The sequence below is a fragment of the Mytilus galloprovincialis genome, chromosome 5 (assembly GCF_965363235.1).
Source record: "Mytilus galloprovincialis chromosome 5, xbMytGall1.hap1.1, whole genome shotgun sequence".
NCBI lineage: Eukaryota > Metazoa > Mollusca > Bivalvia > Mytilida > Mytilidae > Mytilus > Mytilus galloprovincialis.
The window spans coordinates 73,751,353-73,772,402 of NC_134842.1; the positions used below are offsets into that span (position 1 = coordinate 73,751,353).

The following is a 21,050-nucleotide window of genomic DNA, read 5'->3' on the forward strand; positions in this document are numbered from 1 at the left end:
GGTTTATAGTCTTTGTTAAAATCGTTGTTGGCAGAACTTTTTTTTTTTGGGGGGGGGGGGGGGGGGTAGTCGAAAATCAGTTATGATCATTTTTTTATAAATTTGAAATGCAGGTAAAGGCTTTATTCATATAAACCTCACAAGATGTCCAAGCTTCTTTTTTACCTTTAAATTATTATCAGTTAAATACCATACTTTAAAGATCCTCAAAATCTTTAAAATTTGATGATTATGATTAAAAGTTTTTAAGATATGCAGGGTTTCTACGTATTCAATGATTATAGATATGTCTGACAGAAGACTAAAATATATTGTCACTATATAAATATTGGAACATTAAACAGGAAGACATATACAGACGAAAGTTTTTATCATCAAATATTTCAAATGTGTAGAAACAGTATCGATTTAATCACTGATTAACAATATGTTCATACGAGATAGATTGAAACATAATATCAATAGGGAGATATGGTTTTATATGATTTGTGTATAACAAAAGAAGTGTGGATGATTGTATTTTTATTTATTGTGAGTGTTATTTATATTACATTTTTTTTTTATTATTGATCACTTCCTGTGTATAAAGATTGACCGATTGTTATTTGTTTATCGTCCAGTGGCCAATACTTCATCATTCATAATTATGTTTTGGATGCGGATAATCTCTTCGAAAGAAATTATGTGTCCTTAAATGAACAGTTGTATCCAACCACTTTCTAATTACTTGATAACCTCTTTTAAAATAAATACATATTTTCTAAATAATTGTATGTGTATAGGCTTGCTTTTTACAAATAGTTATGACCAATATTGATAATATTGAACCGTTATCGTAACATTTGGATATAAATCAAACCGTCACTCATGATCAAATAAAATACATTTGAAATATTAAAATTAGTGAAATATCTTATTGGGTCAAACACTGTTTTCATGAAACCGAACGCTTGATATAGAAATACAACGTAAAAGGGGGACGAAAGATACCAAAGGGACAGTCATAATACGAAGTTTCCGTCAGTCACTATAATTATAGTCATTAAAGGTCTAGACTGAGTCTTGACCAAAGATTCCGTAGTAAAAAAATTGTAAACGATTAAAACTTGTTGTGTTTGAATAACATGCAATCTCTTCTGTCTGATAAACAAAACTGGCAAACTTATCTAAATAAAGTTTTTGAACAGTACTTAGTAAATATTTTTTTTGTACTTTTTATAGCGTAGATCTATATGGAATATATACCTTTGCCAGATGAGCAACTCGTGCGTTTTAGGCTCGTATAAACTTTGAATTTTTCGGAATTGTATACATATATTTGGCAAAATCGTACGAAATTTTGAGACCTTCAACTTCGTTCTTTATTTTGCCTTTATAACTTTTTTCATTCGAGCGTCCCTAGTGAGTTTTGTGCAAAAGTATAATCTGTGTTGAGTTAACATACTGATATCGATACTATTTATAGTTTTCAATTGGGTTATAACTCCCAGTTTTGAACCGAAATGTATAAAGGAGAACTGGGATATAAGTCAATGAGACAGCAAATTAAAAAAAAAATATTTGTACATTGATATCTTTTAACCTAATAAACCATTTTATCACTCAACTATACTATATTTTGGTTATTTTTTCAGTTGTTTAGATATACAGATTTCATCCAAGGGACGAGTATCGAAATTTTAAGCGCATCGTGTCCCGGATCTTGTGATAACGTGACCATCGAAGTATGTACTGGCCGTAGGTTAGTATTTTGTAAGGTTTCGTAAAATTATATGTTCTTTTATACCAAATGTTCACATATTATCTCTACATTAATGATGTTGCAATAATGTGTTCTTGTTGGTATACAGGGATATGTTTTAAAACACTCATGTGGAAAAATGTAACTGTAGATGTAATTTTACCTTGCCGACCTCTTTTTATTTTCATATGAATTGGAGTTCCTTCCGACACTTGTCTAAAACAAGAAGATAAAAAAGCCTTGTCGTTTAATGTCACATTCATATAGGTATTTATGAAGTTCTTTCCATTACCAACACAAAATTTTCTGATTGGGTTCCATTAATAGATCCCCCAGAACTAGAAATAAAAAAATCAACAGACACGGCTTCCTCAGCCTTTTTTTTTTAGACTAATACCTCGAATTTGACATACACGGTCATCTCAGAACCAGCCACTATGGCAAAAGAGACGATTTTAATTTTAAAATTATCATTTTTCCAGCAATATACCAACTTCGCCTGTATATTGTATATATACATTTCCTTACTTATTCGGTCATTATTCAAGAGCTTGCAGCTACTACTCAGACTTTGTTAAACTTTACTAGTGTCTGAGTTGAAAGTTGATGAACCAGGGTTATGTCAAAGAACGTCTCGTCCTTTTTAAAAAAAAAGTTCATCGGAAGATACCTTGTTAATAAATATTTCGTATTAACTTCACATAATAATACACGGTGTTAATAGTATTCTTTTAATTCAATATTTCTTTTACTGTTTAATGTATTTCACAGTGTGGGAACGGAACTGTACGATTTTCTAATAATTTGGTCATTCGGGAGACTGTCAAGCGGGGCTCCGACATTTACAAAATAACAAGTTGCTTGATGGAAACTTTGATGAACTCTTTTGTTCCTATATAAAGTTTCTGCTTCAAGTTTTGATAGCTAAAACATTCTTTATGTAAATATGAACCAATAAAATAATAAGAACGATGTATGCATCCAAACGTTTTCCTTAGAATGGTGGAGCTCCGTGTAAAACGGTCAAATTTTTTTCACACAACAGCGATCCAAAATGTCAAATAAACATCGAAAAATCAATGTTTGCTACCTGAATTTTCGTATGTACCTTTTCTGGTATATAGTCTTACCTGTCTGAAAGTTTCTAAGCCATTGTCCCAGCAGAAATCCAAATATATTCATTTTCTCCATGTCGGATATTTTTCCTGACTGTACAATCGCTTGCAAGTTTACTGTAATATCACTCGGAGCCTTCCTGTACAATCACTTGGAGCTTTCCTGTAGAGTTGCTTGGCCAAATTTAGTAAATACATTGCATATGCATTGCATTGGTTGTTTCTTTCTGTCCTATTATATTCATCTATGGTATTTGAAGTGAAAATATTAAGCACAAAACCAGTCATTTTGACAATTAAGATTCTTTCAAGGAACCCTTTTAATGCGACTATATCAGAGACAAAAACAAAATGTGTACAACAAATATAAAAAAGAAGGTGTGGTATGATTGCCAAAGAGACAAATCTCCACAAGAGACCAAAATGACAAAGAAATTACCAGCTATAGGTCACCGTACGGTCGTCAACAATGAACAAAGCCCATACCGCATAGTCAGCTATAAAACGCCCCGAAATAACAATGTAAAACGAGAAAACTAACGGCTTATTTATGTACAAAAAATGAACGAAAACAAATATGTAACACATAAACAAACAACCACTGAATAAGTATACAAGACAAAAAGAAAAGGACAGTACAAAATATGTTAAGAATCTAATCTAAAATAAAAATGAAAATAACCCTCGTACAAAATAAATATGTATATATACCGAAAGGTGACTAGATGCTCTAGCAGGGTAAGTAGCATATTTTGAATTTTTTTACCAGCAATTTAAAAAAAAATAATAAATACATATTTGAACAATACAACAAAGAATTTTCATCACAGGATCGGGATATTGTAACTTCATAAAGGAATTCGAATGTGGAATGGTGGTAGCTAAGGCAGCAACCATTTGATTTTCTGGAGGGGAAGGGGGGGGGGGGGGGGGGCTATGGATATTTTTGAAAAAACAGTTTGTTTCTAGTTTTTGACCCTGAGAAAAAAAAATTGTTTGTTTCACGCTCAGCTGCCACTGTATGTAATGCTAAAATTGAAAGAAAAAATTGTTTTCGACTTGTGGCGAAAAAAATAGATTGTCCCCCCCCCTCTCCCCCCGAAAATCAAATGGTTACTGCCTAACCACTGATCCAAGAAAAGACACGTATTTGTCAATTAACATGATATTAAAATACGAAGATTTTGTATAATTTCAAATGAGATGTCTGTTTATTACAAGCTATTATAGCTACTGGTAGAAAAAGCTCCAGTAAAATTAAATTTTATCAAGGATGGGAGAGGACTTGCAGGGGCGGATCCAGCCATTTTAAAAAGGGGGGGTTCCCAACCCAGAGTAAAGGGGGGTTCCAGCTATATGCTCCCATTCAAATGCATTGATCGGCAAAAAAAAAGGGGGGTTCCAACCCCCGGAACCCCCCCCTCTGGATCCGCGCCTGACTTGTTATCTGAAAGACAAAGAAAACATAAAATCCTTCAACATGATTTGTTTTCTATCAATGTCACGATTCAGGAACTTTTCAATTTTCCCGACTATAACATCCGACAAACGAACGAAACAGTTTTTTTTTTAGTGAGAACAACATTTTATCAAACCACATTTATATCTTCAACATAAAAATAAGGAGATGTGATATGATTGTCAAAGTTAAAAAAAAAATGGATTTAAGCAATTATAGTCGGCTAAAAAAGGTCCCGACATGAAAAATAAGAATCAATACCTTTCGAATTTAACTGACGGCCTAATTCATAATAAAACAATTAACGAAAAACATATATGACAGACATGAACCGACGACAACCATTGAACTACGGGCTCCTGACTTGAAACAGATACATAACGATTTTGGCAGAGTTACAAATGTCTGTGTGTGCTCATTTTCCCCCAAAACTAGCACAGCACAAGACCAAACTATAAAAATTCAGTTGAATGATCGGATCATCATTTAATACTTTCATTGACGATATCAGACCAGGTGCGGATCCCGCCTTTCTGCAAAAGGGGGGTCCAAACCACGGAACACCCTAAACGTCCACAAAATAAAAAAAAATAAAAAATATGGGGTTTCAACCACCAAAACTGCCTCTCCCCGCATACCGCATCCGCTTATGCAGGCTGGATCTATTCAAATAAAAGCTTCAAACATCAGTAACACTTTTGAGTGTGTAATTTAGGTTTAAAAAAAATTAATAACAATACCAAATAACTAACTGTTATTAAATCGTAACAGAAAAAGGAGAGAACAATGATGCCAGACATATATTGTATTTGATTGCAGTAGTTTTAATAAATATTTCTGTGACAAAGGTATCATGGAAAACATAAACTGATCATGAAGGTGGCAGAAGAGATAGTGGTAAGCATTATCTACTTAAGAGTTATTATTAGTCATATGCCACTAGAAACTATTACAGCAAAATGCAATGAGTGTGTAGGTAAAGGTAATACCTTTAACTAGCTTGCTTGCTAGCTGGACCGTGAAGCCATAACAAGGTAAAGCGGGTTATCCTTCTTTTGGAGTAATCTAGTTGGCCAAACGATGAAAAGAAACGCTCCAAGCGATTGTACAGGAAGGCTCCGAGTGATATTACAGTAAACTTGCAAGCGATTGTACAGTCAGGAAAAATATCCGACATGGAGAAAATGAATATATTTGGATTTCTACTGGGACAAAGGCTTAGAAACTTCCAGACAGGTAAGACTATATATCAGAAAAGGTACATACGAAAATTCAGGTAGCAGACATTGATTTTTCGATGTTTATTTGACATTTTGGATCGCTGTTGTGCGAAAATTTTGACCGTTTTACACGGAGCTCCACCATTCTAAGGAAAACGTTTGGATGCATACATCGTTCTTATTATTTTGTTGGTTCATATTTACATAAAGAATGTTTTAGCTATCAAAACTTTAAGCAGAAACGTTATATAGGAACATAAGAGTTCATCAAAGTTTCCATCAAGCAACTTGTTATTTTGTAAATGTCGGAGCCCCGCTTGACAGTCTCCCGAATGACCAAAATATTAGAAAACCGTATAGTTCCGTTCCCAAACTGTGTATTTTGTGTTATATCCATTTGACGTGGCTCTGTATTTGTACATCCCGACATTGTGTTATAATTGTGCCATGCTAAGTTTTTGTATTTTTGTCTTTCTTTTTTGCTTAATATGTGCCTTGCCTATATACCCTTTGGTGTTTTATAGTGATTATGATTATAATAATACAATTTTGAATGTTGTACCCTTATTTTGACATTTCAACCTATTATTTCTGTTAGTTTTGTTCACATATGGTATTCTATGCGAATACCATACGAGTGAAAGCTTTAGCTAGCTATAACACAATTAAGGTTTAATCCACTATTTTCTGCATGAATAATTACCTGTACCAAGTCAAGAATATGACAGTTGTTATCCATTCGCTCGATGTGATTGAGCTTTTGATTTTGTCATTTGATTTGGGACTTTGCGTTTTGAACTTTCCTTGGAGTTCGTTATTTCTGTGATTTTTTTTCTCACTTAGTATAAAACTTAACTATTGGGTTATATATATATATATAAGTCTGAAATTTACACCAAACAGTGTTAGAGTTAGATTTTCTACTGACAAATTTTTGTCCGTCACTCAGCGGGATTCGAACTCACACCTTTGATACACTACAGCACCAATCGCTTAGCCTCATGTCCAGCGCTCTAGACCACTCGACCACATCCGCTATATAAAAATATAACTTCAATAGTCGTAGTGTTACCTTGTCACGGAAGGTGAATCTAGAGATAGACATGAGACACGTGTTTTTTAAGCGTGTGTAGATGTTATATTATTATATATATATATATATATACAACTCGTCTAAACATCAACCCAACAATGTTAGATCTGTAAATTTGCTTTCGCAAATTTTTGGTTCTTCCCTCGCCGGGATTCGGACCCATGCTAATGTGATATCGTGACACCAAATCGCCTGCACTGCAGCCGTCCCGCTAGACCACACGACCACCTGGGCTCTAAAAAAAAAAGCTTTCGGTGGGCATGTGTTACCTTTCCACGTCAGTTTTAATCTAGCGGCGTACAACTTCAATAGTCGTAGTGTTACCTTGTCACGGAAGGTGAATCTAGAGATAGACATGAGACACGTGTTTTTTAAGCGTGTGTAGATGTTATATTATTATTTTCATACACAATGTATATATCATTTGTCAGCAATCTAACTCAACAATTTTTATATATAATATAGGATCATGATTCATTTCATTATACAGTCATATATATATATATACACATTCATGAACCTACAACCTGTCGATACCTGTATCATGGCATTGCACTAGGTCATGTTTTCTCTGACTGTTTATGACGTCTTTAAACTAAATCTATTGGATGTTGGAAATATATACTTAACCCATCAACAGCAACACAAGTGAATAAACTAGGATCCTTTATAAAGAAGTCAATGGAACTGAGGACAGGGGACCCTTTAATTTTACCTCACGAATTTGTACTTAGTTATTGTCTTTATTTGTTTTTGTTTTTGTTATATGTCACAAACTGTAAAGTTTATATGGCAATAAAACTTTGAATTGAATTGAATTGAAATATAAAACTAAGGTGATGTGGTATGATTGTCAATGTCCAAAATGACCCGATTTAACTCTATATGTAGCTATGTTTAAATACAGCTTTCAACAATGAGTAAAACCATATTCGTATACAATCAGCTATACAAGATCATAGTTTACTACAGACAAGCAAAAATCGGATATTGTTTTTGATGGTAGTAAAACTGACAATCCTAATCAATTAAGATTAGTGTCGATTGCACCTATCACGTGCAGGATTCGAACGCACAACCTCTTCTTTGACCTCAGCCACGGAGGTCCCTTTAATAATAAAAAGATACAATTTCACTCATATGTTTAACATCTTTATAACAAGAATTGCTTAAAATGTTTGTCTCTTATAATTTCAGTTGTGATATGCATGCAACTAGCACCTGCTTTTCACACAAATTCGAACCAATTATTGGCTATAAACATGTGTTTAAGTGCAGCGAAAAGGTAGGTATAATTGTATAATATTGGTTGACAAACATACTATAATTATAAATGCATTATTCAGTATATTTTAGTGAATACAAAAATAAGGCGATGTGGTATGATTGCAAATGAGACAGCTAAAAGTATATCCACCAAAGTTCAAATAAAGTGAATAAAAGCAATTTATATACTTGTATATGCAACCATTTGACCTTAAACAATGAGAAAATCCCATAGTGTATAGTGGACTATAAAAGGCCCCGACATGAAAATATGAAACATTTCAATTGCAAGCGCACGCCACATCTTTTTATTATTATCTATAGGATCACTATAACCTTTTAGGGAATGACAGTTATCTCCATTTAGACAATAAAGAAATTTATTTCAATAGTGATGCAGTGAGATTAACCATGTCATTAGGTCAATTGTTCAATATACCATACAATGTTGAAATAAGTTGGCTACTTTATTTTATTATATTTATTTTCAGTTCATACATTTAATCAAAGGAAAAGTCTACTTTGGAAATGAAAACTACACTTTGTGCGAAAATGCCGCCAAGCACCGTCCAAATGCTACTTGTCTAAAACGCCCAACGTGCAAGATTGAAAATATCGAACAGGCACATAACTCTAACAACAAGTAATATAAATATACTTTTAATATTCTTTCAGTAAGAACTGGGGATTGATCTATCAGGCATATGTAGGTTTAAACAAGTGAAGAGTTTGGTCTTTTATCTCACTTTTTAATAAAGATCAAAGGCTTCTATTAATGTATACAAAATAATAAACTTGTCGTCAACAGTAAACTACAGTTATTTTTGGAATCTTTTTGTACTTTGAATAAACTATTACAAAGACAAAAAAGAATTCTTCAAATTCGTTACAACTATTACATCGTCTGATAATTTCACTAGAAATACGATTGTCATTTTCGAGTATCTATGTTAATTACATATGTTGAGCATAGTAAAAAGCACACATTATTATGAGGAAAACCTTTTAAGAAGACTAACTCAAAAATATTATATTAGTGTAGAAATGATTAAATCAATCAGACACAGTAGTATAATAGAAGATTTCTAAAATGTTAACGATGAACATACATGTAAGTCATGGGGAAAATATACAAACAATGACATGAGGTAACATCTAGCCAAAAAAAAAACCCCGCATAAATCCATGATAAATCAATACAATAAAGTATTACTGATATTATATATGCTTTCGATTATATTATAGCTATTCGTTTGAAGTGAAAATAGGCGACGAGTGTACAGTATGTATTCTATAATTATTTAAATTTTGAACTGATTGAGTGTATGTCTGGAAGTAAATTATATACTCGTATAGCTTTTTTTTCCGATATTCAGAAAACGTTAAATTATTTTAAATACATGCACTACTAATTGGTTCCATTCAAATTCAAAAACAGTTTTACAAGATCCAAACGCATTCACTATAATTTCATAAAAGTCTGAAATACTGCCAAATTACGCCATCCTTTGCATTAATGTGTATTTGTAAGAATAAATACTACATGATGAACGTGGTATTAATCATGACAGTGATGGTTATTGTTACAGCGTACTAACTATTTACCATATATACTAACGGGAGTAGGAGTTGTCGCCCTTGCTTTTGCTACAGTGATTCTATTTTATAATAGAAATGTAAGTAGTACGTAAAACACTGTTCAAAAAACGAATTTTGTCTTTTTATATGCTTATGTTTTCACGCCTAAACTTTCAAGTCTCATCACAATAATGCAACAAGGCGAACTTGCAATAATTCAATAGCTATAACTATAGTAATGGCACGGACTGCCTTTTATGGATTAAAGCCATTAATCGAAACCTAAAAACGTCACATATCATCTTGCAAATTATCTTTAATCAGAATCGACGAAAAAAAACACTACGTAACCCAACCCGAAAGTCCCCGCTCCCCCTCGAAATAGGACTTACAATCAGAAGATGTTGTGAGCGATGGGGAACAAGTATACCATGCATGCAAGAGAGAAAAAAAGGTACAAATTATACAAAAAAATCAGCAAGGATTTATATCTTTCAAAGGAACAGATACAAAAAAAAACCATATACTATTCAAGGATTTGTGGATTTAAAAAAAGATGTTTATGCATGAACAATCAGAACTTATATGTCGTTAAACTTAGTTCTAATAATACATTATTTTCTCATTTCAGGCCTGTACTCAATGTGTCAAAGAAATAGCACAGAAGGTATAGCCAATGTTTAGATTACATCCATCATACCATATAAGGTTTTTTTCTTCTAGGTATCATTTTGTAATGAATGTTAAGTGTACATCATACTGCATAAGGTTATTTTTTCTAGGCAGTATTTTGCAATGAAAAAATAATAATAATCATCGACACAGATAAAATACTTTTACAGAAAAAAAAAAGAACTTTTGTTTTTTTTTTTTTTTATGTACAAGACCGTATTGTCCTTCAATGTTTTTTATTTTGTGTTTTGGAATAAAAATAAAATAACAGTTTAAGCGACAGTCACCATAGTTTTTGTCGAGCCTGCAACTTTTGTTGCAGAAAGCTCGACATAGGGATAGTGATCCGGCGGCGGCTACGGCGGCGGCGGCGGCGGCGTTAGCTAACTTCTTAAAAGCTTTATATTTTAGAAGTTAGAAGACCTGTATGCTTCATACTTTGTATATAGATGCCTCATGTTACGAACTTTCCGTCAGTCACATGTCCAATGTCCTTGACCTCATTTTCATGGTTAAGTGACTACTTGAAAAAAAAGTTCAGATTTTTTGTAATGGTAATTTTTCTCTTATTATAAGTAATTGGATAACTATATTTGGTAAGTGCGTACCTTGCAAGGTCCTCATGCCCGTCAGACAGTTTTCACTTGACCTCGACCTCATTTCATGGATCAGTGAACAAGGTTAAGTTTTGGTGGTCAAGTCCATATCTCAGATACTATAAGCAATAGGGCTAGTATATTCGGTGTATGGAAGGACTGTAAGGTGTACATGTCCAACTGGCAGGTGTCATTTGACCTTGACTTCATTTTCATGGTTCAGTGGTTATAGTTAAGTTTTTATGTTTTGGTCTGTTTTTCTTATACTTTATGCAATAGGTCTTCTATATTTGGTGTATGGAATGATTGTAAGGTGTACATGTCTAACTGACAGGTGTCATCTGACCTTGACCTCATTTTCATGGTTCAGTGGTCAAAGTTAACTTCAATTCGCTGTAATAATAGACCAAATATGAACAATTTTGGCCAGATTATTTTTTTTCGATTACTTTTTTTTAAGTTGAAATGGTCCAAACTAACAGTCAAATTAAAAAAAAATCAATAAAAAAAAAATCTGTATAGTCTGGTTGCCATGGAAACAACATGACATCATATGTATATATTAGTATAGCAAGGAGAAATGGCTAACATCATATTTTATGGTAAAAATGAGATCAAGCATAACATTTTTTGTTATTTTCATGGGTATAAGAGAAGAATCCAATCATTTAAACTAACAAATTTTTCGAATAAAAACAGTTTTTTGGTTCAAAAGGGGGTCCACGTAACACAAATATAGGCATAATTTTTCTCGATTTTTGTCATTTTTTACATCTGATTTTACCGAAAACGCAGAAATCCTCACATAAAGGACTATAAAATATAAAATTAATGGATGTTTTGTCAACAAAATTCTGCAAAAAAATTCTTGGGTAAATGTTGCAGAAAGTTGCCAAAAGAGGAATACTAGTCATTGTAATTTACCCTGAAATTCCCCTTTTTTAGGTTCTTTTTGTAAATAAATATTTTTCATATGAATATTTTCATGATAAAATAGTCCTTTCTTATAAATAAAACTATTTTTAGATGTATTGAGGGTAAATATATCATATAACATATTCCAGCAATTGAAAATTTCATGCTCAAACTAATTTGGATGTAATTTCGAAAAATGAGTTATTTCCCCTTTTTGAAAATCTTTGTCCGTCGTCGTTAACTTTTAACTTCTCCTCTGAAACTACTTGGCCAAACTAAACCAAACTTGGCAACAATCATTATTGGGGTATCTAGTTTAAAAAATGTGTCCGGTAACCCGGCCAACCAACCAAGATGGCTGCCATGGCGAAAAATAGAACAAAGGTGTAAAATGCAGTTTTTGGCTCATAACACAAAAACCAAAGCATTTAGAGCAAATCTGGCATGGAGTAAAATTGTTAATCAGGTTAAGATCTATCTGCCCTGAAATTTTCAGGTGAATCGGACAACCTGTTGTTGGGTGGATGCCCCTGAAATGGTAATTTTAAGGAAATTTTGCTGTTTTTGGTTATTATCTTGAATATTATTATAGATAGAGATAAACTGTAAACAGCAATAATGTTTAGCGAAGTAAGATTTACAAATAATTCAACATGACCGAAATGGTCAGTTGACCCCTTTAGGAGTTATTGCCCTTTAAAGTTTTGGTCTATTTTTCAAATACTTTATGCATTAGGTCAACTATATTTGGTGTATGGAAATATTTTATGATCTATATGTCTGTTACACAGGTTTTATTTGACCTTGACCTCATTTTCACGGTCCATTGCTAAGTGTTAAGTGTTTGTGTTTTGGTCTGTTTTTCTTAATTTATAAGCAATAAGTCAACTATATTTGTTGTATTGAAGAATTGTTAGCTGTACATGTCTGCCTGGCATGGTTCATCTGACCTTGACCTCATTTTCATGGTTCATTGATCAATGTTTTGTTTTCTTGGTTAATGTTGAGTTTATGTGACAGTTGTAATAAAACTTTATATTTAGGTCTATCAACATAATATCAATGATTAGTAAAGAAGGTTAAACCATTGTGGTGACGTCAGCCTATTCATTTACCGTGGATTCTTTTTCTAGAACCAACGCTTCCTAAATCCGTCGCTGAAATGGACTCACCAGATTATATTCTATTGTTTCCTTTGTATGCCTAATATCATTAAGTTTGAATTGACTTATTTCCTGATTTCTGTTCACTAATGGAATTATTTTTAAAAACTTACCTTTAATTTTTGTAATTTTTATATGCCTTCACTGGGATTCGAACCCGTCCATAAATTTTGTAACTTGTTACTGACATTAACATATCGACGAAACCTCTGGGCTACCAATCGGTTACGATTTAAAAGTCTATTTTATATATATAAATGAATATATGATATACATCGGTTCAACGAACACAGTCACATGGCTTGTACCTTTATATATACATAATAGGTCATCATATAGTATGAGTTGGTAGCCACGAGGTTTCGTAGTTAAGATAAATGTGTTAAAGCTAAGGACTTTTCTGTTTAGGTTCGAATCCCTGAATTCTCTTTGCTGTTCCAATAGTCTAGATTTCTAGTTTTTGTTTTTGTTTTGAATGTTTTTGTTTTTGTTTTGAATGTTTTTGTTTTTGTTTTGAATGTTATTGTGGATATTTTGTGTAAAAAAAGCGATTTTGGTCGTTATTATCGGATAATGGTTGGCTATTCCATATGTTTGGATCAAAACAAAAATGGATTGCATAATATTGGTCCATTTTTGTTTTATAAATTAATATTTTATGATTTCATCTGTTTTACTACATAATTTTACAAATTTTAATTCGCAAATTCCTATGCCAGAAAATCGTGATATTACTTGAATTAGGCTTATGGCTAGAAATTTCAGAAACATACTTATTATACGCACTTTATGTTTTTTGTCGGGTTGTTGTCCCTTTGACACATTCTCCATTTCCATTAAGATCAATTTAAATACAAATAAGTTCGAATATATCTTATTTTGTAAAAACAGATAACATTCGGATGCCTGATAATATGAAGATCTTTAAGCGCAGACGTGTTGTGTTTTAATATATTTGTATTTTTTTAACATTTAATTGTGATATCTAATTTATTGTAATGGATCGTTTGACACAATATCGTGGTTAATTAAACTCACTTACAATACCTTCTAATTAAGAATAGGCGTTAATTTTCAAAGACATTATCACAATAGTTTAAGTGATAGATACAATGGATAAGCGTTGATTCATAAAAAACAAACCATTCGCCCTGCGGTCTCATGGTTTCTTTTTCAAGAATCAACGCTTATCCATTGTATCTATATCACCGAGACATTTCAGCGTGTGCACTCTTGTTTTTAAATTAGCCGAATAAGTAATTCTCCGTTGCATAATTAAGAAGTTATTAAGAAACAATGTTTCGAATTTCTTAGACAAGATTGACCTTAGTTGAGCTTGACTATTTTTTTTATATATTATATCAAACAAATTAACTCAACGAATGGTGTAATACATGGTCCGACAATATCACCGAAAATACGGATACAACGTCGAATGTAAGACAACCTCCATGGTATGGTAAAATTAAAAAAAAAAAAGTTACCTTAGCCGTATTTGGCACATCTTTTTGGAACTTTGTATCCTCAATGCTCTTTGACTTTGTACTTGTTTGGCTTTATCAATATTTTGATATGAGCGTCACTGATGAGTCTTATGAAGACGAAACGCGCGTCTGGCGTACTAAATTATAATCCTGGTACCTTTGATAACTATTTCGAGTATACTGGTAAACACTTTTAACAAATTATTTTTAACAGTTTACAGTTTTTTGCATGACATCCACTGTTCGGTTGCATGTTTTAGCACTTCATTCGGAGTAGTATTTTTTAAGGATATTTATTTAACTTATTTTCAATTTGTAGAGAAGAAGGCAGGGTAATCGCATAGACGACTTAGATCAGAAAAACAGAGAAGAAGATATGCCAGCCATATTAAGAGAAAGAACATTAATAAATCCCAGAGGACCCATTCAAACCAATATAAAATAGTTCCTACATAAACACGAAAGTGCCATTATATATATATATAGTAATGACAGAATCAATAAAGTCACAGAAAACGAATAATTTAATCATCTGAACAACTGTATAGAGAACTGTGACATTAATCATCTAATAACGCGTTATATATTTGTCTTTTTACTATTTCTTTTACAGCTAAGTCTTTTTTTATTCATTTGTTGTGGTTCTATAATTATGCGTCACGTCATTCTTTAAAAGACAAAAATACTTTATATATCTGTGTGACGTCAAACGCACGATTCTACGTCAGAGTTAATGGTAATCTAACCATGATCAACCATATGTCTGTCAGGGTAAGACATCGGTCACAGCACTTAAAATCTTTCAATCCTTTATGGGTAGATTTTACAAAGATGAATAAAATCGTATAATAAAAAAGCAAAATGAGGTTGTTAATTCGATGTATGCCTTTTTGTGCTTCTTTGTTACATTAGTTTTTTAAAAAAAAAAGGGATTAAGATAATAACACAATATTGACTGGTGTACATCTATATATGACATTTTTACCTGTTGTGTCTCTTTGTTGTGTTCACGCATCGTAGTCAATATAATGGGATTTGATGTGACTGTCATACAAGTGAGAGGTTTAGCTAGCTATATAACCAGGTTCAATTCACCATTTTCTACACAAGAAAATGCCTGTACCAAGTCAGGAATATTGCAGTTGTCCACTCGTTTGATGTGTTTTAGCTTTTGATTTTGCCATTTGATTTGGGACTTTCCTTTTTGAATTGTCCTTGGAGTTAATTTTTTCAGTGATTTTACTTCATAGTCGCTTAAAGTGACTACGTCCAATGCAGTTTTCTCATATTCTTGAAACACATTTATCCCCATCTTGATATTTCACTTTTACGGCTAAAGGCATGCTATTTATACGAAAAATTGGAAAAGGGATTATGTTCATAGAGGTAAATGGAGTATCTATTACTCTATCTATATTGTGATAAAAGGAACATGTGTTAATGTTGATTGCCGTCTTTGTATGGTCTGCAGTAGTTTTTATAATAAATATTATTAACCATATTATAATTATTATTATGAGTTTATAAAGTTGAATTAACCTTTAGAGAATGCTCTATTTTCAAACTACAGAAGAAAACTCTTTCTATACATATACAAATTAAAAATTTAACATTTGATTATATGTATTTCCTTACAAAATGACATTTGTAAACACTTCAAAAAATACTTGAAATTGGGTGAAAAAGTACATTTTAAAAATAAATTGATTTGTATGTGTCCGGGTTATCGAGTAAATAAACAATTATATAAAAATGTGGTCTAGCTGAAAGTGCATTTTACTTTTGAAAATGCTATCATACTAGTAATAGGAATGGAAACTAAGAACTACGTGCACCAAGGGTTAGTACTACTAGTGAAGGGCTATCAGATTTACAAGAGTGTGTTTATCTTGGGAAGTTTATATGTCATTTTATTCCCTAGTAAGACAAATATTAAACCTAAATACCATCCGTTGTTCTTTTGGTGAGATTAACGGACCAATATGTAAATAAATGTTCGTGTGCAGTTAACATGATCTAAACACAAAGTTTGAAATTATGTCAGTCTTCTGTCTACTCAAAAAGTCATGATAAGTAAATCAGTGAAAAATGCCCCTGGTAAAGGGTTATATATTAGAGTTGCACGAGAAACAAGCAATCAATTCTTGTCACCCAATGAATGCTGAAAAAAGACATCTTCGCTAACCAAGGGTTACGATCCGAAGAACTTTCTGCTACCTCGTTACAAGGAAAACTGAATGAGAAAAAAATCCAACTATATGTACATGATCAGGACACTGCATCATTTATCAACGTCTTCAAGCCATATTGTACCACTGCTAAACCAGGCGCGGATCCAAAAAAAACCCTGGTATTATATGTTTCTATTTAGGTCTACGAAAATAGTGGAATTACTTACTTTTGGAGTGTCAAACATTCGTTGGAAGAACTTAACAAATTACATACTCATATTGGTACGTTAGAGTATGTGCAACGTTTAGATTTTCTATAATATTTACCACTTTGCTTCACAATTTCGTTAAGATAAAAATCAAAAACCTAATTAAAAGGACCTTTAAAAAGTCAGAATGTAAATATATATGTTCCAACTCTGTTATGTATTTTTGTTAAGTAACGACAAACGAAATATCTTTGTCAATTGAACCTGCTTTGATATCACTAGTATATTCGGATTCTTACTAGATAAAATTTTTCTTCGCGATGGAGATCCAGAATGTCGTCATGTTTTCGGAATTCCGATGGAGACTAAATGTCCACATCTTATTGTATACCTGTTTCTATGTTGTTTGTATAAAACCAGAAAGGACCCATCGATATTTTTTTTTAAATATACACATGGAAAAAAGTATTGCAACACCTTGATTTTTCAAAAATTGAAAAATCAGCCTCTTTTTTTGGATGATATATAATAAGATATTTGTATAATATTATTGAAACATAGTTTATGATAACATTGGCATTGAAACGAACAAAAAATGTTTAAAAAAAAATGATTTATATAACCACAATTTTAATAACAAAATGAAGCGTTTTTGTACAAAAAAATGCATTTTACAACTTTGACTGTAGTCGAACTTTACAATGTCAGACATTTCAAAATTAATCTTCAGATGACTGTTCACATCATGGTTGATCGTTACACGCCAAAGAATTAGTACTTTGTGCGCAGCCTCCATTCAAACGGATAACCGCATCTTAACGTCTTCTGATTCCTGCCAAAAATCGACTAATTTGTTGCTAAGGTAGCAGCAACCATTTCTGATGAGGGGCATTGTTTATTTCATGATGTGTTTGAACTGGGGTGTCCTTTCGCGCACTTCCCGCCCAATAGTGTCCCATATATGCTCGATATGGTTCAAATCTGGGCTACGATCCGTCCACGGAAGATGACCCGAATTCCATTGGAACAATGAATCTTCCTCCATGATGCTAATTTTCAATTTTAGCGAGCTCTGCACTACATTGGATACGGAAAACTGTGTGTCTGTTCGTGAACAAAGGTCTCCGAAATGGTCTTATCGCACGATAACCAGTAGCGATGAATCAATCTCGAACAGTTCTTGTTAAAAGGTCCCTGTATGCCAAACACTCTCTTTTTTGGATTGTATTGTATGCAAGGGGTTTCCTTCTGACCAACCTTTTTTATGCTTGATTTTCCCTAGCAAATGGTAAAGAGGGTCTTCTTTATTTCGGAAGGTCTTTAACATCGTTTAGTGCCATTTTTAATTCTCAAAACGACTTCTAGTGGAATGGTGATGACCAACAATACGTGCAGTTATTACAGCGACCTCCTGCTTCACTCATGCTGATAATCTGTCATCTTGCTCCAGTTAAGAGTTGTCGATGACCCATTACAAGGTGTCAATCACATAACTTTAAAATTTTGGTTATTTAAAGTGTTGAAAACAATGAGGATGAAAACACCTGTTTTGCTGTTTACGGGTACAGTAGCTGCATGTGCAGATAAAAACTTACCGAGTCGATATTTATTGATTAAACTCAGGTGATACTTAAATAATGTTTAAGTAGTTCTATTTTACCAAATTATATCACAAAAAAATAAAAAGTGTTTTTTTAATTTCAATTTCAATTTGGTGTTGCAATACTTTTTTCCATGTGTATATTTCAATGACGACTTCAGTATGCATACTAAGGAGATTTACCCGCCGCTGAACTGAAATTGAAACTAATACTAACAATGAACACTGTCCTTTCCTTTCCTTTCCTGGATCTTGATATCCATTTCTTTAATGAGAACCCTAATACTTTTAAAAATTTACGATTGAGTGATTATCTACCGTTGCAAATAGGCAATTATCCCTTTTAGGACAGTAACGAACGTTCCCTTGACATCATTCTATGGTGTTTATATATTCCAAAAGAGGGGCGAAAGATACCAGAGGTACAATTAAACTCATACATCGAAAATAAACTAACAACGCCATGGCTGAAAATGAAAAAGAAAAAAGATAAATAATAGTGCACAAGCAACAACATAGAAAACAAAAGACTGAGCAACACGAACCCCACAAAAAACTTGGGGTGATCATTCAACATTCAACGGATATTAACAAAAGAAATCTCTGTATTATTGAAATACCAATGGCAAGATACGTGTTATATTTTCTCGTATAATTTGTAATAACATGAAACAGCAGGGATTGTAGTAAGGTTTATTTTCATGTGATGAAGACATAATCTTTTGGTCCGTTACATAGAGGCCTTGAGCTTACATGTCAGTAATTCTAGTTAGTAGTCATGGGGTCCTGCACATTTTGGACACTACAGGTATTCAAAGTAGCCATCTTGTATTCAGGTAACCACTCCTCGGTAAAGTTCTGGATAGGACCTGGTTCAAGTTAACGGTATTGACCGATTAAACAGTTATCTAAGATCCTGAACCTGTTTAGTACTGAAGGGTATCTTAGTGGCAACTAAACGTATATATTATTACTCTTTTGGTACTCCTTTGTATTACCATCAGCAAAGTTCTGCTTATGAAAGGTTTTGATAGAGTGTGTTGCCAATATAAAATAATTTAATCCTGATTGGTTGCATTGTCAACTAGGTCAAAGATTGATTTGATAATTTATATGAGCGGAAACAGATTTGCATAATGATAAATATGCATAAAAAAAGAAAAATTAACCGCTGTAATTTGCTGCTCTTTCGGTGTTATAACTTTATCTATAAACAAATTATATAAAGAACAGAACTATATGCACCAAAGTATTTTAACGCAAACGTGCATGTATAATGTTTTTCACTTTGGATAGTAGATGAAAGAACCGTTATAACATATCGTGGTATATTTAATCATCTCTTTGCCACGCAATATTTTCATAGGCATAGAACTACTAATTCGTGCTAGGTCCCAAAATACATACAAGAAAGTACATATGTAGTACATATTTTAAACAAATTAGTTCCTACATTAATCAGTACCTTTGTAAAAAAGTAAAACATTTACGCAATGTTGGTATCGTGCAAGGACTTGTGTTATTCTTTGAAACTACCGTTAGTATATGAAATGACAATGGGAATGCATATTTGGCCTGTTGCTCTGATCAGAAAGATAAGTTTTCTATAGCAATACACTTTACCATGCAATTAAAGGAATGTTGAATTTCAGCAAAATTCAAGATACGGTATAGTTTTACTGTGAAATGGCTGCAACTTTATTTGAACATTAAACAACATTTCTATTAATGCTTGAAATTCCATTATTTACATAGAAATCAATGAGGCTATTGATTAGTGGTTTTATTCCTACATCGGGCCTTCGGTGAATCGTTTAGACGAGTCCTGTATTTAAGATGGAATGGACTATTTTTTTTCTTCTGCTCATATTCTTTAATGTGTAGCATTAGCGGAAATTCATAATTAAAGAAGTATTTATAGCAACAACTAAAAAATATGTACATTTATTGAATCATAATTCATACATTCGTTTATAAAAATAAACTACAAAATATATTAGACAGAGAAATTGTGATGGAATTAACTTCAGACCTGCACGCATTCCTTTTTTTACAATATTGAAATTTCCTTTCACAAAAACACATTACATATATCCCCATGTTTAATAACATTGTTGTGGATAAAAGCAATCTCGAGACATTTTATACCAAACTTAGGGAAAATATGATATAAAAAATACCACAAAAAGAGTCTTCCCTGTCATTCATATGTTTGAATCTGAACAAGGGTGACTGTTATGTATGTTACAAGGGAACCCATCCTAAAAACTGACAACACAACATCGAATCCTAAAGACAGTGTTAAGTCGTTATATATTACACGAAATGAGGGAGAATATACTTAAAAATAACAATCTTGAAATGTATTTGTCAAGATCAAAAGGTAGCTAATATTATTAATCAACAATAAGAATAGAAAATGTTGACAAAAAAAAACGTCAAACGCAGGCCATTACTTTTAGGCGAAACTCATTTGATGTTTTCATTGGTTAGTTAAATTAAGAAAACATTAAAAACATATTAACACTGTGTGACGGGTGACAGCTGTCTTCAATTCGTTTGATGTTTTTGAGCTTTTGATTTTGCCCTTTGATTAGGGACTTTCCGTTTTTAATATTTCTGGGAGTTCGATATTTTTCTTATTCTATTTTTTTCGTCTACGCGAAACTCACAAGTTATACTCATGACTGACACAAATTCAAATAAAGAACAAGGTTGAAGAGCATTGAGGACAAAATATTCCGAAAGGTTTTGCCAACTTCATCTAA

At 32.6% G+C, this 21,050-nt stretch overlaps 1 protein-coding gene across 1 annotated transcript; it reads left to right on the top strand.

Annotated features, from left to right (window-relative positions):
- The first annotated feature begins 302 nt into the window (after positions 1-302).
- On the top strand, positions 303-15,140 carry LOC143076384 (uncharacterized). The gene is made up of 8 exons (XM_076252122.1): positions 303-531; positions 1,635-1,741; positions 7,826-7,913; positions 8,386-8,537; positions 9,140-9,176; positions 9,484-9,570; positions 10,104-10,139; positions 14,622-15,140. Exons 1-8 carry the CDS (start codon positions 472-474, stop codon positions 14,745-14,747), a joined length of 693 nt encoding a protein of 230 aa, XP_076108237.1. The 5' UTR covers positions 303-471; the 3' UTR covers positions 14,748-15,140.
- The last annotated feature ends 5,910 nt before the right edge of the window (positions 15,141-21,050 follow it).

Excerpts from the sequence above, each read along its gene's own strand:
- LOC143076384 (XM_076252122.1), top strand. The coding sequence starts at position 472 with ATGGTTTTATATGATTTGTGTATAACAAAAGAAGTGTGGATGATTGTA. Across the intron at positions 532-1,634 it reads TGATTGTATTTTTATTTATT|TTGTTTAGATATACAGATTT; the intron begins GTGAGTGTTATT and ends TTATTTTTTCAG. Across the intron at positions 8,538-9,139 it reads GCACATAACTCTAACAACAA|CTATTCGTTTGAAGTGAAAA; the intron begins GTAATATAAATA and ends ATTATATTATAG.